General features: G+C 34.1%; 1 protein-coding gene across 2 annotated transcripts in view; it reads right to left on the bottom strand.

The window, feature by feature from the left end:
- AGMO (alkylglycerol monooxygenase) overlaps positions 1-27,708 on the bottom strand; it is a 417,125-nt gene that overhangs the window by 350,848 nt on the left and 38,569 nt on the right. For both annotated transcript variants that reach the window (XM_063667515.1, XM_063667516.1), the window contains exons 2-4: positions 26,798-27,081; positions 25,222-25,352; positions 15,845-15,996 (exon numbers count right to left, since the gene is read on the bottom strand). In XM_063667515.1, the coding sequence (XP_063523585.1) occupies positions 15,845-15,996; positions 25,222-25,352; positions 26,798-26,923 (409 nt within the window). In that variant the 5' untranslated portion in view covers positions 26,924-27,081. The remainder of the gene's footprint in view (positions 1-15,844; positions 15,997-25,221; positions 25,353-26,797; positions 27,082-27,708) is intronic.

Raw genomic sequence — 27,708 nt, 5'->3', positions numbered from 1 at the left:
TAAAACATTTCTTTTTGCTGACTCCAAGTTTTAGTGAGAGCCTTACTTCTTTAACAAATTGGAAAGTAAAGAGTCTCTTAAACTGCCTATAAGCTGCAAGTCCCCACTGCAAGATATCTCGCCTTTTCTGGCCAAACCAATGTATACTTTCCATGCATTGAGTTATGTGTTTGCCTGTAAGTCTTACCACCCTAAAATTTATAAAACCAAAACCGTAATCCAGCTGCCTTGGGACCACTTAAGCCTTCTTGGGTTTGTGTTTCCCTGAGCCATGGTCACTCATATTGGCTCAGAATAAACCTCTTTTAAATATTTTACAGAGCTTGCTTTTTTCCATTAACACAAGCATACCTCAGTTTATTGTGCTACATTTTATTGAGCTTTGCAGATATTGCATTTTTTGCAAATTGAAAGTTTGTGGCAACCTTGTGTCTAGCAATTTTATCACCACCATTTTTCCAACAGCATGTGCTCACTTTGTGTCTCTGTATCACACATTCGTAATTCACACAATATTTCAAACTTTTTCATTATTATTTTATCTGTAATGGCGACCTATGACCAGTTACTATTGCAATTGTTTTAGGGGTCTATGTTGCCATTAAGTTAATGGATAAATGTTGAGTGTGTTCTGAGTACTCCAGTTACCTGCAGTTCCCCTGTCTTTCTCTCTCTCATTGTGCCTCCCTGTTCCCTGAGACACAGCAATATAGAAATTAAGCCAGTTTATAACCCTACAATCACCTCTAAGTGTTCAAGTAAAAAAAAAGTGTCACGTGTCTCTCACTTTAAATTAAAAACTAAAAATGATTAAGCTTAGGAAAGAAGGTAAGTTAAAACCTGAGATAAGGTTAAAAGCTAGACCTCTTGTGGAAAACAGCCAAGCAGTGGATATCTAGCAAAGACGTTCTTGAAGAAAATTAAAAGTTCTAGTCCAGTGAACATACGAATGATAAGAAAGCAAAACAGCCTCATTGCTGATTTGAAAAAAGTTTTAGTGTTCTGGATAGAAGATCAAACTAGCCACAATTTCCTTTAGGCCAAAGCCTAATCCAGAGCAAGACCCTAAGTCTCTTCAATTTTATGAGGGATGAAAGGGATGAGAGAGCTGCTGAAGTAAAGTTTGAAGCTAGCAGAGGTTGGTTCATTAGGTTTAAGGAAAGAAGCCATCTCCATAAAATAAAAGCACAAGACAAACCAACAAGTGTTGATCTGGAAGCTACAGTAAGTTATCTAGAAGATCTAGCTAAGATCATTGAAGGTGGCTACACTAAACAATAGATTTTCATTGTAGACTAAATAGCCATATATTGGAAGAAGAGGCAATCTACAATTTTCATAGTTAGAAGTTTGAAAGCTTCAAAGAACAGGCTGACTCTCTTGTTTGGGACTAATACAGGTGGTGGCTTTAAGATGAAGCCATTTACCATTCCAAATATTGCAGGGCTCTTAAGAATTATGCTAAATGTACTCTGCCTGTGCTCTAGAAATGGCAAAACAAAGCCTGGATTACAGCACATCTGTTTACAGCATGGTTGACTGACTATTTTAAGCTTAGTATTGAGAAGCATTGCTCTGAAAAAAAAGAATTCTTTCAAAGTATTACTGCTTCTTGTCAATGCACATGGTCACCCATGAGCTCTGATGAAGATGTACAAGGAAATCAATGTTTTGATGCCTGCTAACAAAATATCCATTCTGCAGCATATGGATCAAGGAGTAATTTCAACTTTCCAGCCTCACTATTTAATAAATGCGTTTTGTAAGGATATCATTGCCATAGATAGTGATTCATCTGATGGATGGATATGATTTATTGAAGGCCCTGATGATCACTAGCATTTTTAGCAAAAAAAGTAATTTGTGATTAAAGTATATATATTGTTTTTATAGATATAATGCAATTGCACACCTAGTAAACTACAGTGTAGTATTAGTATAAGCATAAATTTTATATGCCCTAGGAAACAAAAAAAATTGGTGTGAGTTTCTTTATTGTGATATTCACTTTATCATGCTGGTCTGGAGCCTAACCCACAACATCTTCAAAGTACACTTGTATTACCATACATAATATTATGTATTATATATAAGGCATCCTGTCTTGTGGTAATCCTGATCTGAAGTTCCTAACATCATTTATGAACTTTTTTTGCCAAAAAATATTTAACCTCAATCTAATCAATCCAGTCTGAAACTGACTCCCGTTTGCAGAGAGTTTGGAAGACAGAGAGAAACATTAAGCAGTACTAGGAGGAACAATCAGATGACTGGAATACGGACCATTATTTATTTATTTATTTATTTATTTTGAGACGGAGTTTCGCTCTTTGTTGCCCAGGCTGGAGTGCAATGGCGCGATCTGGGCTCACGGCAACCTCCGCCTCCTGGGTTCAAGTGATTCTCCCACCTCAGCCTCCCGAGTAGCTGGGATTACAGGCATGCTCCACCACACCCGGTTAATTATGTATTTTTATTGGAGACGGAGTTTCTCCATGTTGGTCAGGCTGGTCTTGAACTCCGGACCTCCGGTGATCCGTTCGCCTCGGCCTCCCAAAGCGCTGGGATTACAGGCATGAGACACCACGCCCAGGCAACCATTATTACAAGACAACTCGCCTGGACTCAGATGTAAATTGCATAAGAAAGTGGGGTTATGGTATCAACTTAAAAGACACAAAAAGACCAAAAAAACCTTGTGGATAAACATTGATTTGATCTAATTAAAACTTTCAAAACAGACATTCTCAGCTTAATTGGGGGAATTCTTAAAATGCACTGACAACATTAGATGATATAATCGATTTATTGCTCAATTTCTTAGGTATAATAATGGTGTTTTTAGAAGAAAAATGTTATTATTATTAGAGGATGCATCATGTAGTACTGGGGTGTAGTTATATTTCAACATACATGGAAATTATTGAAACAAACATACAACTCTCTATAATATTTAAATATATATTACTGTTAATGTATCTTCAAAAGAACTAGCATGTTGCTTGTTTCATCTGTCAATAATCTTCAATGAGTAGACACTATTATTTAATTTGGGCTACACATTAAAGTAACTGGGTAGTTTAAAACAACATCAACAACAAAAACAACAATTAAGCTCAGATTCTACCCCCTAGAGATTCTAAGATTCTAGTCTAGAACTTTTGTTCTTAGACTAGAATATATATATATATATATATATATATATATATTTTTTTTTTTTTTTTTTTTTTTAGAGGGAGTCTCACTCTATCGCCCAGGCTGGAGTGCAGTAGTACGATCTAGGCTCATCGCACCCTCTGGCTCCCCACCTCGCTGCTGTTCAAGCGATTCTCATGCCTCAGCCATCCAAGTAGCTGGGATTATAGGATTACAGGTGCCCACCACCATGCCCAGCTAATTTTTGTCTTCTTAGTAGAGACAGGGTTTCTCCATATTGGCCAAGCTGGTCTCGAACTCTTGACCTCAAGTGATCTGCCTGCCTTGGCCTCCCAGAGTTCTGGAATTACAAGCCTGAGCCACCACCCCTGGCCCAATATCTTTTAAAGCTTTCAATATGCTTCTAATATGCAGCTACTGCACAAGTCAAACATCTAGCAAATGCTATGATAATGGATTGAGAGAACTATAATATGACTGCAATATTGCATGGTGAGTGAAGCAGAGGAAGCATCACTTCATCTATCCTAGTGTGGGTTGATGCTTCAGTAAATGTTTTAAAAACCTTAACAATCAAATCATTAAATATAATTTTTGTTTTCCACCAAAATAGTTGGTGACTTATATATGTCAACATGATCTAAAATAGATAAGATTGGTGTTGATATTAGTGTGTGTTGCATTTAATGAAAATTTTTAATTTTATTAGGAGGGTTAAGAAATGGCAAAACCCATATTCTCTGAGATCAATGGCCTTGGCCCAATGTGTTAAGGCTCTGGTGCATTAGCTCTGAGAGTTGGGCAAGTTTATTAAATTTGCTTTGTTTTAGTTTCCTTTTTTGTCAAAGACATCATCAAGTTAGTTATTGTTTTAATTAAAGATAAAAGATAAATGAGAATCCCTTAGGAATACCTAGTAAGAACCTAGTAAATGCTAATTAATTGTTAATATTATTTAATAAAATGACAGGTTTTCAATGACTAGTAGGACTGACACACATATTTTGTTTTGCTGTGGCTGATTCCAGTGAAGAAGATTCAAAATCTTGAGTTCTTTAGGATTTGAAAAATAGCAAGAGAGCATCTTGTCAACCATAAAACATCTTCCTAGGCTGGGTGCGGTGGTTCATGCCTATAATCTCAGCATTTTCGGAGGCCGAGGTGAGAGGATGTCTTAAGCCCAGAAGTTCAAGAACAGCCTGGACAATGAAGTGAGACCCCATCTCTACAAAAAATTTAAAAATTAGCCGATAATGGTGGCATGTGCCTACAGACACAGCTACTCAGGAGGCTGAGGTGGTAGGATGGCTTGAGCCCAAGAAGTGGAGGTTGCAATGAGCCGAGTTCATGCCACTGCACTCCAGCCTGGGTGACAGAGCAAAACCCTGTCTCAAAAGACAAAACAAAACAAACAAAAAATCTTCCTTACAACTTTAGTGAAATTCAGTGCTCGTCTTTCACCCACAAGATTTTGGCAATACCTCTCAGAGTAATATCCTTAAGTACTTTCTGTTTCATTTTTTGGTTTTTATACACATGGAAATATGTATTTAGAGTCACTAAAAAGATACTTGGTACTTAAGATCTAAGTAATACATATTGCCATTCCAAAGAGTTCCTGTTATGCTGTGGTTATGTATTTATTCTTATTTATCTCCATTCTCTTATTCATCAATCTATTTTCTTGGGATTAATAATGGCATTTGTTGCATTTTCATTTGCCGTTTTTCTTATGATATTTATTTAGTCAAAATATTAATCTATGACAGTAACAATGTACCTATATAGTTATCTGGTTTTATTAAATTATGATTGCCTGTACTATTCATTTTTAGTAAAATTTTTAAATTTGTTTTACAGATCTTTGCTATAAATATGATTTATATATCACTGCCTCCACTCAAATATCCTTTACTCAACCTCATTTACATTCTTTGTTTTCTCTTCCACTCATTTGGTTTTATGCTTTACGTGCAGTTCACTTTGTCCTTTTACTTAGAGTCAGATTTTTTCCTGAGCGGTATTTTCACCATGGTGGGAGCCATCAAATTCTGCATAATGACTTATTTTTCCACTATATTCCTATATTTCTAAAGAAGAAAAGATCACTGCCAATGAAATCTAACACTGATGAAATCAGATTTCTTGTTGATTTAACTACCACCTGCACATCTGGTGTATTTTTCCGGGGCTCTTCTGTTCTGTTTGTTTAACTCACAGTATAAGTTACTTCACATAGAAAACGTGTCTTCTTCATTCTTCAAACAGTTCCAAAACAGAGAGCTGGCATTGAAAATTTGTTTTAAAAGATGATGTAGCACAAGCTATATATTGTGATAATATACAATGGTGGGGGTTTTTTACTACCAAGATTTGCAAATTTTGAGAGAATAAAACTATATACTGTACACACTTTAGGACACATACTTATGGCACAAAGTTACATTTTAGAAGCTATTTTAAGAAGTATGAGGCTTCAATTGTAAAAAAAAAAAAAAAAAAAAAAAAAAAAAAAAAAAAAAAAAAAGAACAAAATCAAATTACCCATTAGCGTAAGAGAAGAAAGAACAAATCTGTTTTAGCAATTTTTTTCAAGTCATTTCCTAGGTTCTGGAAAACACATTTCAATCTCTAAGCTGGAAAAGCATATTTTAACAAATTAATATTTAATTAAGATGAAAAGACAAGAAACGACATTTTAAAATATAGGCAAAATGCACAAATTCTAATGGATTTTATTTCTTTTAAAACCTTTCATGTAAACTTTAAAATAGCAAAATAAAACCTTCAAGTGTTGAAAGAAAAAGGGAACATGGATAAGTTTGATTTACTAGAAAGAAATCAAATTCCATGATATTCACTTGGGGAAAAGAAACTTTTTTTATAAAAGCAAAATATAATTTTGTTTATCACAGTTGACAACTATTCATCTAGGAAAAGATCATTAGTAGCATGTCTAACTTCGGTGTAAATCTAAAACACAGTCTGTCAATGGTCTCTGTGACAACTAAAATGTTCATTTTCCTATAGATGCATCTTATTAAAGACAAAGATAATTCCATTACAATTTGATAAATAGAAATCAATATGACATTCTTTATACAACCAAGGTTCCCTAGCTTTGGATTATATTATATGATACATTTGTACATATACACAAATATATTATATCTTTATAAGATCTTTATGAAGTATTATTATCCCCAGCTAACAGTGAGAAAAAAATATAGTTTGTATGAGGATAAGTAAATTTAACCCTGAATTTTGGTAAGGCAATTCTTATAACTACCAATGTATTTTAATATTATTTAGAGAAAACATAGTAATATTTATATTATTGCATTATATATAATACATTACATAAACAGGTCAGACAACATATGAATTCATAACTTTTTTACTTATGTATCAGACTGCACCCTAAGTGTTTTGTCCATTTTTACTCATTTAAACTTCTCAATTAGTCTGTGAAAATTATACTTTTGTTATTTGCATCTACAAATAAGGAAACACAAAGAAGTGGCATAACTTGCTTAATATTACACAGTTAAAAAGTGATAGCAATAGAATTTGAATCCAGGCAGTTTGGTTCCAGGGTCTATTATCTTACTCTCTATTTACAGAGCCTGTCTCTCTGGGATGGGTTTAGATGAACATTTCATTTTCTATCTTTTGCTCACCTGTGCTTTTTTCTGCAATTATTTCTTAGACAAATGCTTTGGAGTAAGAAAAATAAGTTATTCCTATTTTTATAGGAATGGGGGGCAATTTTATAGGAATTGGGGGGGCATACTCTTTCTTTGTGCCTTTGGAATAAAAGAAGCAGATTTCAAGAAATACATTACAAAATGAAGTTAAAATAAGAAAATTGTTTGGCTTTGAACAAATATAATAATAGTTTAGCAAATTAGTCAAACTCAAAAAAATTATGCATTTCAAACTAATTACTTTGGCATTTGAACTTACCTGACCGTTGGGTCCATCACTCCATATTCCACAGCATGCCTCACTACCTGGCATATTACATAGGATACATTTTATATCTGGACTTTCTTCCCTTGTTAGGATGTAAGCACCCAAAGGGTAACAACTTTAAAAAAACATTTTAATTTTTGTGGGTACATAGTAGGTGTATATATTTATGGGGTACATGAAATATTTTGGTGCAGGCATGCAATATGTAACAGTCACATCATAAAAAATTGGATCTCCATCACTACACATATTTATCCTTTGGGCTACAAACAATTCAGTTATACTCTTTTAGTTATTTTCAAGTGAATAATTAAATTATTATTAACTATAAGCTCCCAGATGTGCTATCAAATACAAGGTAGGGCAGCAACTTTTATTTGTTCACTGCTATAATCCTAGCAATTAGGAGGCTTTATAATATATAGTGTGTACTCGGTTAATGTCTCATGAATGACTGAGTGCCTACTTTACAGAGTTATTCTGGGAATTAAATAATATAATATGCTGTGTTATTAACACAAAACACTTAGTCTAGTACCTAGCAATATAAAAAACTGTATTCAATAACAGTGGTAATATTTAAATAGTATTAACTATCTGACAGTCACTCCCCTAAGTTTTACTCATTTAAGCTTTATAAAAATCTTATGAGATGTATACTATTATCATTATTATTCCCATTTTATAGATGAAGAAACTAAGATGTAGATTAAACGGCTCAAATCCCAGTTAATAAGTGTCAGTACAAAGAGTTGAACTCAGGGAACTTGGCTCCAGAATCTACTTTTTTTACCACTATACTTGTTGCTTCTCCAAAGTCCTTCAATGATACTTGAAATTTAATTTTCTATATTACTATTAGTACTTTTACTAGCATCATCATTTCAGAAATAAGAATTTTAAACAGAATCCCATTTAATATTTATGCATATAACTACAGACTTTTCAGAAATTTGTAAATTTCAGAATTAATGGCAATGAGAGGACAGTTTATTTATCAATTTTAGAACCTGCCCCTATTATTATTGTAATTAGTTGTTGATGTCTCTGATTCACAATGGAAAAACAATCAGTGACCATACCTGTTATTAAGCAAGTATCTCAGGTACTTAGTATAGGGTTGGTGTAAGATAAGTGGTCTCAAATTTTATTTTTTGAAAAAATTAATACATAAGTAAATTATTAATTCATTTATTCACAAATAAATGCATAAGTGAAGTCAATAGCTATAGAAATAAGTATCTAAGCTGATGATCACTGCAAAAATCTTAATGTATCCTTTTAGTAATTCACACAGCCGTCTTTCATTATGCTATTTTATATGGTAACACTAAATTTAGTCATAATTATTCTCGTTCAATAAATGAAAGTGGATAGAATTCCACTTGATTTGACTTTTTTTTGGTCTAAAATGGCTGTATCCAAATATTTTGTGTGCTAATGCATCATACATATTTAGTGGAAGAGACTTCCAAATTCTCTTTCTGAATAAAATTACTTGGGACAAAATCTGTTTTTTCCAGATCATATTTAACTGCATATTGTTCCAAAACAATCCTAAAGCCTACTTCAAATTTAAGTGTTTTCCCTCCTGTTCCCATTTGAAACATCCCTAAACCTTCACATAACCCTCCATCTTACTTTACTTGAATTGGCTTATTTATTCATTCACTCATCTATACTTGGTTCCCGGACTTCCAAAGCATTTTCATTAGAATTGTTTCACAAAACTAGAAGATGAGTAAAATACGTAAAATCTGTCTCAGAGTGGTTAATCCGAAGGTTATGTGTGTGGTAAACAGTTGCATAGTGGTGCACACCTAGATCTTTTGATTCAAATTTTAATGCTTTTTCTGCTATATAAGAGGCAAATACATTACGTTCTAAGACTAAAAGAAAAACACGGCATATTTTGTGTCCCTAAAAAGAATCATAAGTAAGTTAAAGTTTATAATCTTTACTCCATTTATGCCTTCCAATTTAATTTTGATTACTCATTTCACAGCTTTTTATTAAATTTCTGGAAAATATTGCACAGCCATCCTCGTTTCTCCTAATTATTCCTGGAAATATTTCTATACTTTACAATCAATGTTCAAAAATAGACTGATGGAGATTCCTGGCATCCCTATATTTTATTTTTGTTTATGACTTCCCTGTTTAATAATTCAATGAATTTATGCTTACATTCCCTTGATAATAGCCATAATCTTTGTTTCAAATGTACTTTCTATAGATTATCTACATATGGAATCTCAGAACACCAAAGGAAAGTTAGTCTGTGTCTTTCAAAATGACTACAGTTGCTAGTGATAAGAATATGCTATTTCTCTGAGAAAGACCCCTCAAATCAGGCATTTTGAGGGGAAATAATGGTGACCCTTCCAGTTCATACATATTTTAAGTGCTTCGACGGACAAATGTTTAACATTTGACATGGGATGGCGCCTGTCATTGAAATAAGCTCAGAGGAAAAAGGTTAACATAGGTGCCATATTTTTTGGTTGAAAGTAATGATAAGAAACTAAAAGGCTAGGCCTTTTAGTTGTTGGTGGGAATTCCAAGGCTTCTCTCGTAGAGGTGCTAAATAATCCCACTTCAAGGACTGAGGAAAAGTAAGGGATCATGAGAGAAGACAAGAAAAATGGTAGTAACTCAGGCAAATACAAGGTGGAGTTTACCCTAAGTGATCCACTAAGAATACAATCACAATGTATTATTATTATTATTATTATTATTATTATTATTATTATTACAGACAGGGTCTCACTCTGACACCCATGCTGGAGTACACTGGCACAATCATAGCTCACTGGAGCCTAAAATTCCTGGGCTCAGGTGATCTTACTGCCTCAGCCTTCTGAGCAGCTAGAATTGTAGGCATGTGCCACCACATCCAGCTTTTTAAAAAATATTTTGTAAAGACAAAGTCTCTCCTTGTTGTCCAGGTTGGTCTTGAAACTCCTAGCCTCAAACTATCTTCCTGCCTTAGTCTCCCTAGGCACTGAGAGTGCTGAGATTACAGATATGAGCCAGCATACCTGCCATAGTGTATTTTTAAAATAAAGAATAAGTCATAATGTATAGCAAAGAGTTACAAAAATCTTAGGTACATTCTGGTATATAATATACCTAAGATTTGTTCTATGTAAACTGTGTGTCATGAGATTTGGTGTACAGATAATTTCATCCCCTGGGTAATAAGCATAGCACCTGATAGGTATTTTTTTCTGATTTTCTCCCTTCTCCCACCCGCCACCCTCAAGTTGGCTGAAGTGTCTGTGCTCCTCTCCTAGCATCCGTGTGTTTTCGTTGTATAGCTCCCACTTATAAGCGAGAACATGTGGTATGTGGTTTTCTCTTCCTTAGTTTGTTTAGGATAATGTCCTCTATCCATGTTGCTGCAAAGGACATGATCTCCTTCTTTTTTATGACTGCATAATATTCCATAGTGTATATATACCACATTTTCTTTATCCGGTCTACCATTGGTGGGCATTTATGTTTATTCCATGTCTTTGTTATTGTGAATAGTGCTGCATTGAACATACACATGCATGTGTCTTTACAATAGAACAATTTATATTCCTTTGGGCATGTACTCAATAACTGGATTGCTGTGTCAAATGGTAATTCTAAGTTATTTGAGGAATTGCCAAACTGCTTTACACAATGGCTGAACTAACTTGCACTCCCACCAACAGTGTATAAGCATTCCTTTTTTTTCTGCAACCTCACCAGCATCTGTTATTTTTTGACTTTTTAATAATAGTCATTCTGACTAGTGTAAGAAGGTATCTTACTGTGGTTTTGATTTTCATTTCTGTAATGATTAGTGATGTTGAGCTTTTTTCACATGAAAACTGTAATTTGTTATTCTACGTAATATATGAGGAGGCTGCCTGTATCAGTCAGGGTCCAGTCAGGAGACAGAAACCACATTAGTAACTTGAATAAGGAAAAGTTAATATAAAGAAGTATTAACAGGTAAAGAGGAAGTGAACTACTAAAGAGGTAAGGAGGGAGGAATTCAATGTTACAGAAGTAGCAAGCAAAGAATGCAGCTACTGCCTATACAGCTGAGGGAGAGAGAACCAAGCAGGTACTTATACCTTTAGAAGAGTCCCACACATGTACTCATACACTCACACCACCCCCAAGTCTAAGACTCAGACATCTCTGGAGAGGTTGTGGCTACCACTGGAACTCTGTTGGTGACAGAGAAACTCACTAAATAGAGTATATAGATCCCAGAGTGTATGAGCTACAGCTAGTTTTTTGGTGTGGCCCCCTGAATGGCAGAGAATCTTGCCAGAGGGTGTAGGCTACAGCTGAGCAAGAGGTGAAGAGAACCACATCCCTCACATACCAAACCTCTAAGTGCCAGATAGAAAAGAGCATGCTGGAAAATGGAGGCAAGGTCTCTTTCTCATGTTCTGCCTTTGCAGTGTCCCTCCAGCCCCTTAAATTGGCAAAGTCTAACATCAAATCAGCTGGCAAAAGAGAAATGTCTACAGCATGCAGCTCTGACAATAGAAGGAAGGGCAAAGAAGAAAAGATTTGGATAAGAGAGACAATAAATTAATAACTGGAATGCTAGCCCTTCCCCATACTTGGCTGACACTGATACAGTTAAAAACTGTATAAGGTCACATATTTATACATAGAGTCACAAATCATAACTTCTTGTATTATTTTTCTAAATTTGGTAATATACTATAGCATTCTGCCTTAGAACTATAAACCAAGAAATTACATTGGTGGCATTATTTATGAATTTAACTTTCTATAAAAGTATATATAGAGAAAACGTATAAATTTTAAGTGTACAACTAACTCAATGAATTTTTACAAATATATGCACTCGTGTAAACAGCACCCAAGGCAAGATAGAGCTTATTATCAGGATCCTGAAAGCCTCATTCTTGTTCCTCCCAAGCAGTAATTATCGGCTTTTAAAAATGTTTCCTTGAAAATCTTTACCTGTTTTCTTACATGTTTAGTGTAACTAATAAAATGTACAAAGAAAAATAATGTACTATTTGTGTTTTTTTGTTTGTTTTTTTGTTTTTGTGTTTTATTTTTTTGAGATGGGGTCTCGCTCTGTCACCCCAGGCTGGAGTGCAGTGGAATGGTCTTGGCTCACTGCAACCTCTGGCTCCCGGGTTCAAGCAGTTCTCCTGCCTCAGCCTCCTGAGTAGCTGGGATTACAGGCGTGGGCCACCACACCTGCTAATTTTTGTATTTTTAGTAGAGACGAAGTTTCACCATGTTGGTCAGGCTGGTCTCGAACTCCTGACCTCGTGATCCGCCAGCCTCAGCCTCCCAAAGTGCTGGGATTACAGGCATGAGCCACTGTGCCCAGCCTAATGCACTATTTTTATATGGAGGAAAAGAATGCACAAAGCTACTTTTTAAATTTAAGAACTATTTATCCTTCTATATATTTTTCTAAAATCATCAAAGCTGTCTATAATAGAACTATTGTATTGCCTTTGCTTGGTGTAATTTGACCATAATTAGCAATTTCTTTTTCATTCCAGAGGAAGAAAGAAGTATATAAAGAGCATACAGAACTTCAATATCTTGGCATAGTGATAGAGATGGAATTCAAATGTTGAGAATAAACTGTTTTCTGCTAACTGTCCCATAACTGTGAGAAAATGCGACATATATGCAACACAAACAAATGACAACAAGAACAAATCTAGCAATGATTTGGAATCCTAAGGAAGCAATTTAAATACACGTAAAGACAAAATTTTAAATACATAATATATTGTTTCTTCAAAACTCACAGCATTTAACATACTAACAAATGTGAAATATGTTTTTGCTATATGATTTTGAAGTAGTGAAAGGAAAGTAATACATTGAATAGAAAAAGTAGGATTTTATTTTTTTCTTACAATATTTTAAGATGACATACGTATTTTGGAATTATTGAAACTTTTCAGTTAAATAAATCTGACCAGTTATTCAATTTGGACAGTAATCCAAGAGGCTCAAGAAATTTGATATTATATGGGGTTTTTTTTAGCCCTGTGTGTGTCTTGATTTCTAAAAACCCATTTTAATATTTTACAGTATTATTTACAAATAAAATTTAAAAATTAAGCATTATGTTGAAGGTTGATACATTTAAATAAATTACTTTTTTCCTACTAGCTTTCCATTACAAGTCAAAAGTCTTTGAACTTACGGTTTGGCTCCATAGCCTGAAGGTTGTGAATGTTTTTCCAGAAGGTTTTCAAATTTTTTAATGCCTGCCTTTTTTACTGGATTCAGTTCAAAATTTCTAATGAGAAGCATACTTTAAATAGCCTTGATGCCACATTTTTAATATGTTATTTTACTTTATTGCTCTTCCCAACTGAGAACACTTATAATCAACATATTTTTAAGAGTTTTATATAGGTAATATTTTGTTGATTCTTTGTTTCCTGTTATAATGGGCTTTCCAGGAGTAAACAAATTTGCAGATTTCCCAAATAAACACATCCGTGTTGGGCAGTGTAGCATGAGGAAGGTTCTTGAAAGTATGTAATATAGTACAATATAAATGCTATCTGCAACACCCCTTTGTTGCATAGAAAATGAGGAAGATTGCCAATGAGTTTATTTTAGGGAGAAAACTACCAGTTTGAAATAAAACACAAATATGTTATTATGTAAACCATATTTATTCTTAATCATGTTTGATTTTGGAGTAACCTTTGCATTTATATATGAGGAAATAGTGTCAGGAACTGACCTATTATGTGTCAAAGACAAAGGTTATCACACACAAAATTAATAACTTTTTCTAACATATATTCACTTCAAATTGTTCTAATAAATTAAGCCTTCATAGTTTCATTAAATGCACATGTTTAAGGTGGTTAACATAAATGATGCTATATTTAAATTTTAACAACCTTCAGCATAACACAAATCCATGCTACTCCTATTTCCTTCATCCTTGCTTGGGAAGGATATTTGGTCACACTTACTCCTACACAGATAGCTCAGTTATTCACCCTGATCTCTGGTCTCTTCTGTCCATCTGCCATCTATTTATTATTATTATTCCAGGTTCCTTCCTCTTCCTTCCTTCCTCCCCACCCACGCAACCAACCACCCACTGAAATCCTGAGTTGTGCTCTGCAGTAGTTTTTCAAGATTAGTACTTCAGAAATACTTTGGCAAGCTTTTTTCTCCTCAGAGACCACTTGCTCACCTTAGCTCTACAACCATTCCTCAACCCCTACTTATCCCTGCAGAGGTTCAGACGTAGATTTGTTCCTCATTCTTCCATTTCCCTTTCTATAACAAAACATTTTTTTGGAAGTGCAGCCAACAATCCCAAAAAGCAAATTCAGTGAACCAGTGCAGTAAGAGGGCTTTTGTAGATGAGACATTTTGCAAAACTATGGTAACAGAAAAGTGCATATGGTCAGTGCCTAGCTGATTGCATTTTCATTTGTAATGTGGAAGTACTGCCAAGAAATTGAATTAAGCTTACTATAATAGAACACATTACTTAGAATTCCACACTGTTGCAGAGTCCTTCTGAATGACCCTCAATAATTGTGCTGTGAAGTTTGATATTGTGTACATTTTTAGACTCTATCAAGCATATCATAATAACAATAATGGAAGGCAGTATATTAAAATGCAATACTGCTATAAACATGCATGTGCAAGTATCTTTTTCATATAATGATTTCTTTTCCTCTGGGTAAAGAAGGAAAAGTAGATCCACCATTTGATCCGACAATCCCACTGGAATTGCCAGATCAAACAGTAGTGGATCTACTTTTCCTTATTTAAGGAATCTCCACACTGTTTTCCATAGTCGTTGTACTAGTTTACCTTCCTACCAACAGTGTAAAAGTGTTCCCTTTTCACCACAAAAATATGGAGCCAGCCCAAATGCCCATCAAGAAATGAGCAGATAAAGAAAATGTGGTATATATTTAGCGTGGAATACTACTCAGCCATAAAAAGGAATGAAATAATGGCATTTGCAGCAACCCAGATGGAATTGGAAACTATTATTCTAAGTGAATTAACTCAGGAATGGAAAACCAAACATCATATGTTCTCACTCATATGTGGGAGCTAAGCTAAGAGGACACAAAGGCATAAGCATGATACATTGGACTTTAGAGACTCGGGGGAGAGGGTGGGGGTGGCAAGGGATAAAAGATTACACACTGGGTACAGGGTACAATGCTCGGGTGATAGGTGCACCACAATCTCAGAAATCAAAACTAAAGAACTTATTCATGTAACCAAACACCACTTGTTCCCCAAAAACCTATTGCAATAAAAAATTAAACACAAACAAAAAAACCTTTTATCCCAACAGCCAAATGTTAGGACCTTGTTTGGGTTCTGACTAATAAATATCCCCATAAAAATTAAAATTTTCATTAAAAACCGAATGGCAAATGATAAAAAAGCAATGCTATAGCCATCACTTTCTAATCTTTTTTAAAATTAGAAGCGAAAAAAAGTACTTCCAATAATTTCATATCATTTTTAAAATATGACTTCAGATTTTCTCCACTTAAATTGCAAAGTAAATCTTCATTATTAATTTTTATATCCTGTAAAATATACTATTTTATTCCGGTATTTATCCATTCAATAAATGTTTACTGAATATGTACTATGTACCAAACACAGTTCAACATAAGTTAACAAAAAGTCCTCATTTGCAGCTTACCATGAGACATACGATGGAACCAGTAGTAGCCAAAGTCAACTCCTAAGAAGGTTAAATACCAAGTCCATGGAGAATCCCAAGGCAAATTGAACAGCCTGTAGTTTTCCCAGATATAAATATAACTGGTCAGTTCAATGCTCCTGAAAAATAGACTGGAAGATAAAATTCATAATCAGTGATTATATAACATTTTAGAAATAAAATTATGCTAAAATGTTTTAGATAACATTTAAAATTAATATCTTTATATAAAAAATGAAACTCTTCTACTTTGTTTCTTCCCTGTCATTCCTTTTAAAGGCTCAAATTCCTTGGTATCAAAATCATTCACAGGAAGCTTTATTTTATTTCATAGGCATCATGGATGCCAGCTGTTTGTGCTCTCAATTTCATGAAATTTAAAAGGCCATTTTTTATGTCTCTTAAAATATTTTTCATGGAACCCGTACAACATAAATAGGACAAGACTATAACTTAATTTCTGTGATTGTCATTTCTAAATCTTATTGAAGTATATATTAAGAATTCTTTATAAAGGAAATTTAAAAGGCAGAAAATTATACATGCCCATATTTTAAAGGGTGCTGCAAATTGCCTACTGCATTCAAATATTTTGATCCCATAAAATTTGCCTTTAGGTTAAAGTTGCTTCTTCCTTTTTATTTGCTCTTCCTTTTTTTATTTGCTTCTTCCTTTTTATTTAAAGTTTTTTTATTTGCTTATTTTTTTATTTGCTTCTTCCTTTTTATTTAAAGTTGCCTCCTTCCTTTTTATTTGCTCTTTCACACACACACATACACACACATACATGTCATACTTATCATCAGGTATTAGATACTCAGAGCATTTCGACAGCCCTTATAAGTAATATAAACTAGGGTTTTCAAAATATTAGGAAAAATATTGCCTTCGAAGTAAGGTATACGAACCTAATCAAAATAAACAATTGTTTCTAAAACTCAGACACTAGAATATATCTCGCCATCTATTTATCAAGCTTCCGCAAATTCTTATTTTCAGTAACTTTTAAAAACCTACAAAATATACTTCAATTTTAGAAAGTATATTATTCTTTCTTTCAAGTTTTATATGATCAAATTTAAGATTAGCTTCTAGATGTTTTGTTTTGTCACTTTTATCAATTTGATTGAGTTGACTTTTCCTTCTATATTTATTATTAAATATAAAATGAATTAATCATTCTGGTTAATAAAGATATATTTATAAGTCATCAACAAGTTTGGTGCTGAAAATTCTGAGAAACTTCTTAAATATTCTAATTTTAGATAAAAGTGTAAGAAGTGGTGCAGATTATTATGCTACCAAAATTTTTTATTTTTACAGTATTTCCCTTTACAGAGTCAGTTTCTGTGAATTAGCATTTTACTGGGTCTTTTAAAGATCCAGCCCTTTAATTTTATTCTTGAATTTAATTGTTGTATGACTTTAACTGTGATTTAATATCTTTAAAATAACCTCTCATACTTTAATATTTCAAAGTATTATTATTTAATCTGTAAAATAAAACACGACTATCTTATAACAGCATAAATATACCTAACTCAGAGAAATGCCAAATGCTCACAATTTTGAATAAGAGTACACATCACCACACATTAAAAAACTCAATTTCCAATTTGAGATTACATGGTTGGAAGAAGCAGTTTTGTCCGTAAGTTCAAGTCCTTGACCCAAAGGAATTGCTCATCCTGTACCTATACCACAATGCCAATCTGAGCAATACTCTGAATACTCTAGAATCCACTGCTGCAGTGGCCCTGAGCCTGCTTGTGGGCCTTGCATGGGCCTCTTTGCTGAGCCATTCTTCCTGAGGGCAGACCTCTGCAGGTGTGCAAACCCCTCAACCTGACAGAGTGGCCAAGGGTGGCTATTTTGGGGCATGTAGACAGAGCTGGCAAGAGGTCTGGGATGTCCACACACAGGTGTGTGAGGTCCCTCCTGGGGCAGGACAAGCCATGAGCCAAGGGTTCCCACAGTGTTGTGGAAACTCCAAGGAATCTATGAAATGAACACTTAAAACCTGCCTTACAAGTTTTTATGAAGGTATGCTAGTCAAAGTAGGGGGTGAGAACAAATTCTACTGTAAAGCTTGTTGGCTTTGTTGGTTACTTTTCCATGTTTAGATGAGGGCTTCACAACAGTGCCACTGTTGACATTTGGACAGGATAATTCTTTGTTGGAAGAGGTTGTTTGGTGCAAATGTTTACTGAAACTATGAAATCTTAAAATTGCTCACTATTATTCACTAGTAAGGGTTACCCATATAAAATTCAAGTTTTAGGTTAAAAATGGCAAATAACATCAGTTTTATATACTTCAATACAACAATTTCTCTAAAACAGGAATTCTTTACCTTAACACTATTACAATTTGGGCCAAGTAATTTTTTGTTTGAAGAGCCTTTCCTGTGCATCATAGAATGTATTCCAGCATTGCTGTTCTTTAGCACCTAGATTTAGGACCGCTCCTTCTCACCTCAGCTATGACTACAAAAATGTCTCCAGATAATTCCAAGTGTTTCCTGGGGAGCAAAATTTTCCCCAGTTGATAACCTCTGCCTTAAAACAACTGATCTGGAAGAAAGATTAAATCAAAGTGTAGTAGAAAGTTGAAATCATCTCTAGCTGAATGGCTTAAGTATTAGTACATGGTATCAAAGCAGATTCAACCACGGATTCAGGCAGTCATTCAATGAATTCATATGAAGAGCCTACTAAGTGCCAGGCACAGCACAAGACACAAGAACACACTATTAAACAGGGCAAATGCCACCAGCCTTATAAATGTTCCCTCAGTTTAATACCTTTTTTAAAAAATATGCTATCTTTCTTGTCAACTCCAGTGAAAATGGAAATAGGCATTAAGATACCAAGATCTCAATAACAGACTGAAAGTCCTAGAAAAACTTCCATTTGTAAAAAAAATACATAAATAAATAAAATAAATAAATAAATAATTTTTAAAACCTGCCTGAAATTGAAATACTTTTCTATTTCCTGTACAGGTGCCAGGTCTTGAGCAGACACTCAATTTATTACTCCGTCAACTGACTTATTAGGGTTAACACAAATCGAGCTGAAATATGCCTGACATACTACAGTCAAGCCTTCCCCCCACCACATCCCACACACATTAGTATGAAGCCTAACTTCCCTCAAGACACGAAGAAAGAGGGGAGAAGCTGTGGGAGTTATATTCCCTGCTTTCTATTAGCAAAATTAATTTGATCCTCTTTTATTACACATGTGAAAACATAGCCATGGAGTGCCCACAACTAAAAGCAATTCACCTAAGCAATGCAGCTGGGAAATGATTATCAAGCTCTGGAAAGCCCTGGATTGCAGAAAATAGCACCTACATTTTCAAAAATGTTCTCAGAAGACCTTGAATCATAAACCAAAGTTCCTTCCTCTTTCTCTTCTCAATCCCTCTTACCCCTTCCACCCTGCAATCTCAGCACATGACTCTGCACCCTGGAATTTAAACTGTCTAAACTCCATCCTGTAGGAAGAGGCATATAAAATATGTACGTATATAGTAAGCTGACTTTATCACATGAAGATGGAATATTGGGTAGCACAGGGGCTTGGAATTCCCAAATACTAGATCCCTTTTATGCCTTAAGTTTGAATGTAAGACCAGGAAAGTGATCGAAATGTAAAGAGACATAAGAATCCTCTAATTAGCAACCTGCATATAGAGAGGCTTTCCTTCCATTGTCCTATTTTCTTCATGAATTCCCCAAACAGCAGTTTTCTCTTGGGTCTGAAGTATATGTTTCAGTAAATGAAAAGTAGCTTATTTCTCTAACTAGTGAACTGATTTTCTGTGCGTTTTACCCAACATTTTTCTCTCATCACTAGAAATTTGTCAATGGTCAGTTACTATAAAAAAAGCTGCTAAGTTACTAAATTGCTATTTAGTATTAATTCTCATTTTTTACAAAATAAAATTCAGTTTTAATGTTAAGATTGAAAAATAATCAATAAATCAGAAATAAATGTTATTTGGGGATTGAGAATTAGAACTAATTAGTTTTCAAAGTCATCTCCATCTGAGTCTACCCATCACCAGGAATAGAAGTGTGAGAGTTGGCATGACATTCACTCTTTCAGCATCTAAGGATAATTTAAGGTATGAGATAGTTAGGCTGAATGAGCCCTAAAATGACTCTCACATTGTTGTCATTAAGAAAGCAAGTGACATTTGGTGTAATGCTCTCATTGAAAACTCCTAAAATAAGAGAGCAAGTTTCAGAATGAGTAGACTCATGTAATACACTCATACAAATCTGCCAATTTATATTATTCCATAACTGTCGTTATAGCTGAGTGTTCTGATTTGGCCAGATTATACAAAACTAAAAAAAAATTAGATATATTTATTTCTAATAATCTTGTTTTATGAGCCAGAAAATGAATCAATATTTAAACAAGATTATTACAAATATTCTTAAAACTCCAAGAAGTTACAAATAAATTAATGTATTGGATCATATATATATACGATCACATATACACACACACACACACACATATGTAGAGAGAGTGAGAGAGAGAAATTTTTCTGGGAAATTTTGTTATTTATTTACTTCAAAATCTCTTCAACTGAATCCAGGAGTTTGCACTGCCCGTCTGTAAATCTACTGCCACTTTTGCTCCATCTAGTGGAATATTGACTTTTGCTTGGTAATAATAAGATAGATAATATTACCTTTACCATCTGCAAACAAATAAAATGTATACTACTAATTATTATTAAGTGGTATTACATTCATAAAACAATCACTTTAATTTCTTCCTAACAGCAACCATAAAACCATAAACATTTATAAACACAATGTGATAGATTTGGAAGAAATGAATTTGCTACATTATTTACTTTGCAGGAAATGTATTACTCAATTGAATAAACACACAAGTCCAGACTAATAAGCAGTGAACCTTGCGTTCACTAGGGAAGGTTCGTCTAATAGCAGTTTCTGAAGTTGTGCAATTAATAACAAAGACAAAGTCTATTTACCAGTTTTCTAATGGAAATGTTAAGAAGAAATGAGACATTCTCTCAAATGTAATTAACAAACCAACAAGTTTTTTAAATTTATTTTCCTTACATGGGGATTTTTAATAATCATTTCTAAGTTAATACATTTAGTATTAATAATAAAGTACTATTATTAACGTTACACAGATTCATTTATTTCTTATTTTGAACAATGAATTGCTGCTTATTAAAGTCATCACCCAAAATTATATACATTCATTTGTTAGGTCTGATTTGCCAAGGCAACATTTAGCCTCTCGTGCCAAGGCCACTAGTATAAAAACCCAGTATACAATTTTTCTTTATTCTCTGGCCCCACCCCAAAGAGTCAAAAATATTTTAAAGAAGTTTAATTTCCTCCTTTTAGTGTTTTTTTTTTTTTTTTTTTTTTTTGATGAATTGAAACTTTCTTGTCAGGAATGGAAAATTCCATGGCAGGCATGGCCAGTAAAAGTATGCATATATATGATTGAACATTGTGGAGCTAGCTCCATAGTAAAAATTGGCAGTGACCCATATGTATTAAAAGTGGAGTGTCCCCAACTTTATTTGAAAATTTACCTGCTTAAATTATCCCTCTAACCTATTGCAATTTGATTTATAATCTGCTGTTTCAACAGAATAAATGAACCCATTAAAAACAAACATACTGTAGATATTTATATCAGGAATAAAACTTCTCTGGGGAGGATGCAATTTATGGAAGCAGAAACATTGGAAGGAAGTAACAAATTGAAGTCCCGGTTTTCTAATGAAGGATTGGAAATTGAGTTCTGCTTAAACAAGCAGGGAAAAAAAGTGTGATTATTTTTCACTCATTAACATTTAAGTCAGCAGCAGGATATTTCACAAGTTTTAGATACGTTTACTTAAACAATAGATTTGGTAAATATTTTGTTAAATCAAGTTTAATTTTTTTACAGTCACATATGCGACTAATTGTTAGAAAGGCAGATTATCTGCATGATACACTGTGTTTATCTAGAATACATAGACATATATTTTTATAACTAGGACTAGTATCTGACTAGGAAGGCTGCCTACTGGATTTCAGAAGAGCAAAACAGATGCAAGCCTGCCCAAAATCTGGTTCTTAGGACAGATGGACTTTTATTACAGATCATGGTCTGTCCAACAGGCTTGTAAACAAGATATAATCTTGTCCGTCGTTAATATTTTCCTTGACATAAAGGTTTGAAAGAGGCAGCATGTGTCTTTTCTATCAACATGGTAGGCACGCTATTAATCTTTAAGGTACCTGAAATTTTATGTAATCCTGAAATTAAGATCCTCAAAAAAAAAAAAAAAAAAAAACATTGTTTTTCTTCAAAGTCTGCACACAACATTTCTATTACATGAATGGCGAAGTGGAAAAACGTGTTCGCTTTGATTTCCACTTCTTTTGTCAGAGGCCACATGCTTATTTGGAATTATTATCCAAAGCATAATTCTTCACAAACGAATTAGCAAAAGGCATACTACAATTTGTCTTGCAATCACCTATTTGAAGGACGTGGCAAGCCCCTGTTGCTAGTGTAGAAAATGAAATTAGTCCCTGGGAGAGGATCCGATCATTGCCGTGTTAATCTAACCCTCAGCTGTTAATGATTTGCACAGGGATTCCCCTTGATGCTGTGGCTTCAGCTGAAATATTGTTTCAAGAATTGATGTCAAATTCTTCCTTTTTTTTTCTGAAAGGGGATTGAGAGGAATGGATCCACAGGCTCGCTTTTCCTTTTCTGTTTATATCTTGGTTTGGGATTTTTTTTAATAGCAAAAAATAAAATAAAAACATTTTTCACCATAGTTCTATATAACAAAACAAAAAAAATGCATTTTCAGATAATTTGCTTTACTGGGATCTTTCAGACAAGGCTGCAAAGGAGAAAAATTCCTTGAAAAACTTTTAAAAAATCCACATTTCATAATTTAGAATTGTTCTTTACATCTACAAGGAAAAAAGAAGTAATTTGCTATTCTCATTTAAAACAACTTTAGAAAAATATTATCTAAATTAAAGTTCATAACCTTTTACCTTTCTCTCAAAGGGCACCAGAGTTAACAGTTTGTGTTAGTTTAAGGACTGTTATGAGTAGTGGGTGAAGGAAAAGAACCGCATGTTCTATCCCTGAAGGACTGGTTTGTTTTGGTTTCTTTTTTTCCTTCTCTCTCTCTCTCTCTCTCTCTCTCCCTCCCTCCCTCTTTCTCTCTGCTTTTTGGGGTGTATTTTTTGTAAAAATATCTCTTTTATTCTTATTTTCCTGTTATAACTCCGTACCTTTTTAAAATAACACTGCTAAGCAAAAATATTGTATTGAGGATACAGTTTGTATTTCTGGTACTTACAATGTTATGATAAGAGAACAATCTAATTTCATTTGGAACCAAATCAAACTTTAAAAGGTAAAAAAAAAAAAATTCTGAAGAGTTCATTCAATTTGCTGTCAAATTCATTCTCAAAATGCTTAACAAATTCATTCCAATTCAGTAAAATATATGACCTATAATCATATATACAGGGCAATTTTCAGTTATCAAGTAACTTTTATAGTTTATCAATAATCTGATTTCCATAAACCTATACACTTAACTTTCTGAGAATGAGCTAAATTAACCAACTGGGTATTTTTAAATAACTAAATCTACATCTAAATCTATACACCCTTGGGCATGTTGAATGTACTTCTTGTTCATTTCTGCTTAAGGGGAACAAGTATTATAATAAAGGAAATTATCTATAATTGTAAATTCTTATTCATGATAATCTGGGAATTAGCTGCAAATTTCTGAAGACATTATCTTCTTCTGATTCCAACTGCAAAATGCAACAATTACAAGTAGTTTTTCAGAGTAAATATTATTAATATTACTTCTACTATATACCTAATAATGCACTCTTCTCAAACACTTATTGAAAAAATTTTACTTTTAAGTTTACTTTCTATTTAAACTATTTTATGTAATATATGAAATTATTCCACCTTTTTTAGATGTTTAAAGTTTTAATGTTTTTTTAAAAAATCCACCTTAGCTTCCCACTGGGCGGTTAATAGAAACATTCCAAAGAAATGAGCACCAGTCAGAAGTAAAGCTCTTAAAACAGGACAAGAAGCAATGGGTGGGAAGCTGGAATGAGAACGTTCATCAGCAGCTCAAAGCACAGACTTCTAAGGGAATCTTTCCTCACCTTCTGCCTCTTTGGTAAGCCTACACGTGTTGAAGATGACTTCCATTTATTGGTCTTTCCTCTTCACACATTATAATGTACTCTTTCTAAAAAATAGTAGATCATTTATATCTTACTATTATTGGGTCCCAATATCATCTAATTTTATCATCAACATGATGTTATAGGTATATTACTGCTTTTTGGGAAACTACATGCAACAGACATCATTCTAGGCACAGGAGCTAAAACTATTAAGAACACACACCTCTTGCTCTCAAGTTGTGTGCAAGCTAGCAGGAAGGGCTGAAAGAAAAACAGGTGAGCATCATGTCATGTGATGATTCTAGATCTGGGATAAGCACACAACTCCATGGGACTGTAGTGTAGGAATGCAGGAATGCCTAACATAAGGTTGGAAAACAGATAAAGCTTGCTGAAGAGTGTGACGTCTATGCTTAGACCTAATAAATGAATCTGAATTGGCCTGGATGACTTTCCAGGCAGAGGGAAGTGCCTGTGGCATGTGGACAATGGCAAGTAGTAAAGCAGGACGGGATAAATATGACAAACAGACAGGAGAGTGGAGGATCCAAAAGCAAAGCCAGAGAAACAATGTTCTCAATAGTTCAAGACAGCGATTTTTACCTTACACTTGAGGCAATAGAGAGCCAGTGAAGGGTTTCCACTGGATTCATATTATGGAAATGTTAGGCTGCAAACGGGGTTGTACTAGAGCCAGACACCAATTAGCAAACTATTGTAGTTATTCAGAGATTTGTGTGACCTGCTCTAGGGAATGACTACACCTGAGAGAGCTATTCTTTCTGAAGCTGGAAGAGACAAAACACAATTTTAATAGAGAACCGGACCATAACTCAGAGTTGGAACCGCAACAAGGCAAATGAAGCACTCATTTCAAAGGGATATCAACAAAGTCAAGATAAATAATCTTTAGGGTGATTTTTTAAATGAGTGCAAAAAATCAATGAAGAACAAAATATCAAAATTTTAAATAATGACATGAACTGAATTCTTTAGGAAATTTTGTGTAAATAAACTAATTCTCCCATGCGTTGGGTTCTTTTGCCCCTCATACTTAGACAATTTCGTTTTTATGCTCAGCGTTGTTGACCATCTAACTCACCTTGGAAGTCGAGACAAAACACCAGCTGAGATTGACGTTAAAGCATCATCCAGGCGACCTGGTGGCTTTCCTTTGCGAATCCAGCTGACAACAAGTTCAAGCAGCATCAAAGAAATGAAAAATGGAGTTGCCTGGAAAGGAAATTGTAGAAAAGAGATGCTATTATGTTCCATATGAAATTATTTTACATTTCCTGATTAGTCATTTCAGAATTGAAAGGCCCAGATTTGGGAAGCCCTGCAGGAGATGGTAGACACTCATTTTAGAGGATTACTTCCTACACAGTGGTAAAGAAGTCTAATCATTTTAGACATACACTAAACATGTGCTCAAATTCTATCATCCAATTTGAATATGAAATGTAATCATAGATATAACGATAATTCTAATATTATAAGATTAAGAGGAACATCTTCCAAATTAGTTTAAAAAATACATTTAGAATAAGGTAGATAATTAGAGGTCTATTGTCTCTACATGTATAATTTAGACCCACTTCAAGAGGCTTTCCTTAAAGATGCACATAATTCTAATTTTTCATATTAGAATTACCAGAACTATTTCTAATGATGAAATTCAAAGAGTAGAGACAATTTTCTGCTTAGAATTTTAGAGAATATGGTAATTTTACATGTTTGCTTAAAACATGATTCAGATTTTATTCATTTGGTTTTGATTTTTGTTTCACATAATAAGAGATGTTTTGAAAGCTCCACTATTGGTGATGGAGCGTTGAATTTGGTTTGATGTTGCAGTATAAACAATAATAATTTATGAAGATATCAGTGCCACTTTTTTTAACTTAAAAACTCAGAAAGAAAGTGTAATATCTAATCTTGAAAAAGATATGGATTTTACTCATTTGGAAGCTAATCATGAATTTTGAAGCTTTCTAAACTGAACTCTCAATAACATATTCTATGATGTCATTTTTTTTCTATTTCTGCCCTGAACTAGTGAGTGTTGTAGGAATAACTTTGATAGGGTGGGGAACTTCAGTATTCAAGTTCTAATTCTGGATATTTCCACTTCCAATCATAGCCAGGAACCAGAAGTGAAATGTGCCTCTGAGCACTTCAGAGTTTCAAAGAAAACTTGGGTCAAATTCAAACTTAGGAAGTCAGAGTTGGACCTGGTCAAGCTGCATATCCTTCATTCTGCTGAACTACTCTACCAAATGAAAGAGGAAATAGTTTCCCTGGAAGGGGTGGACAAGTTAAAGATTTAAAAATGAAATTGTTACAAAGTGTACTGATGTGGTGTAGCTATTTGTCATTGAGCTTCCAATAGCTACATTTACAATGCCACGGAGTCCAGGAAAACTTTAAACTTTTGTTTTTATCATATTCTGGAGTGACATATAAAGGAGGGAATTTACAGGTGAAGATGGCTATGGATTGTAAGGAAATTCAAGTGGAAATTCTACTTTTGCTTCATGCTTTTAAGAAACTGAATTATTATCATTAGAATGTAATAATTTGAATAATGAAAGTGAACAAAACCCTAAGGAGGTTGACCTTACCATTTATTAAGAAAGCAGCAAGAATAAGAGTAGCCTCTTCCAATATAGTCTCACCTTTTTTACATAATCAGGCACCTCTTCTAATGTTTGGAATGAAGTTTCATTGGGTTTCATCGTGTAAAACAACATGCGAAATCCCTGGGAAACTGAAACATCCTGCTGAGCTTCTGGGTTCTTCATTTCTGCCCTTGTCTGATTCCCAGCTGGAGAATATTTAGGATTGAATGCTTGAAGCCTGAGGCTGAACAAAGAGGACGAGATGTGCAGCTCAGAACAAGCTCTTTGTCAGAGAACAGCTAAAACCAAAGCTCCATTGAGAGCACACTCAACAGCCGATTCTGTGAAGAGAGACAGGAAAATACAAGGATCAAGAACAAGTACAGAGTTCAGTGGGCACTGGGCCAGAAACAGGGCATGTGGGGGAGGGAAAAGAGGACTCATACCCAAATCAAAGTCATACAGTGCAGTTTGACTCTAGGTGGAGCGAGTTACTACTTAAAAAAAGAAGAGAAAAAAATCATAATAGTGTCTTGGAAAGAAAAAAGTGATAACGCAGGTATATGTTCACTCTGAAAAACTGGATAGAAATTCAAGCATCAAGTCACATAGAAAAACATTTTTTTCTCCTCATTTAGAAATTTACAGTGTGTTCAAGCTTGTAGTTTCTTTATTCCTACAGGGACTGTGTATAGGCGAGCTACTTAATAATAGCTTGAAAGTCAGTAAGCACTGAATATCTGGCTCCTTATTGCCTATCTATATTTCTGTATCTGAATCATGTTATTATAACTTCTGAATGTTTGCAACCAATTTAGGGGCATTTGGCTTGTTACATAATCTACATTGTTTAACGGAAAATTGGCTAGTCACGTCTTCTCTATTCTTCTTAGTACTTATGGGAACTTTCTGATTAAAGAAGGTGGCAAGATGTTGCTGTGAGACCTATTTCTGTTTTACAGAAAGAG

This window comes from Pongo pygmaeus, chromosome 6 (assembly GCF_028885625.2).
Source record: "Pongo pygmaeus isolate AG05252 chromosome 6, NHGRI_mPonPyg2-v2.0_pri, whole genome shotgun sequence".
Lineage (NCBI taxonomy): Eukaryota > Metazoa > Chordata > Mammalia > Primates > Hominidae > Pongo > Pongo pygmaeus.
This window is presented reverse-complemented; position numbering and strand designations above follow the sequence as displayed.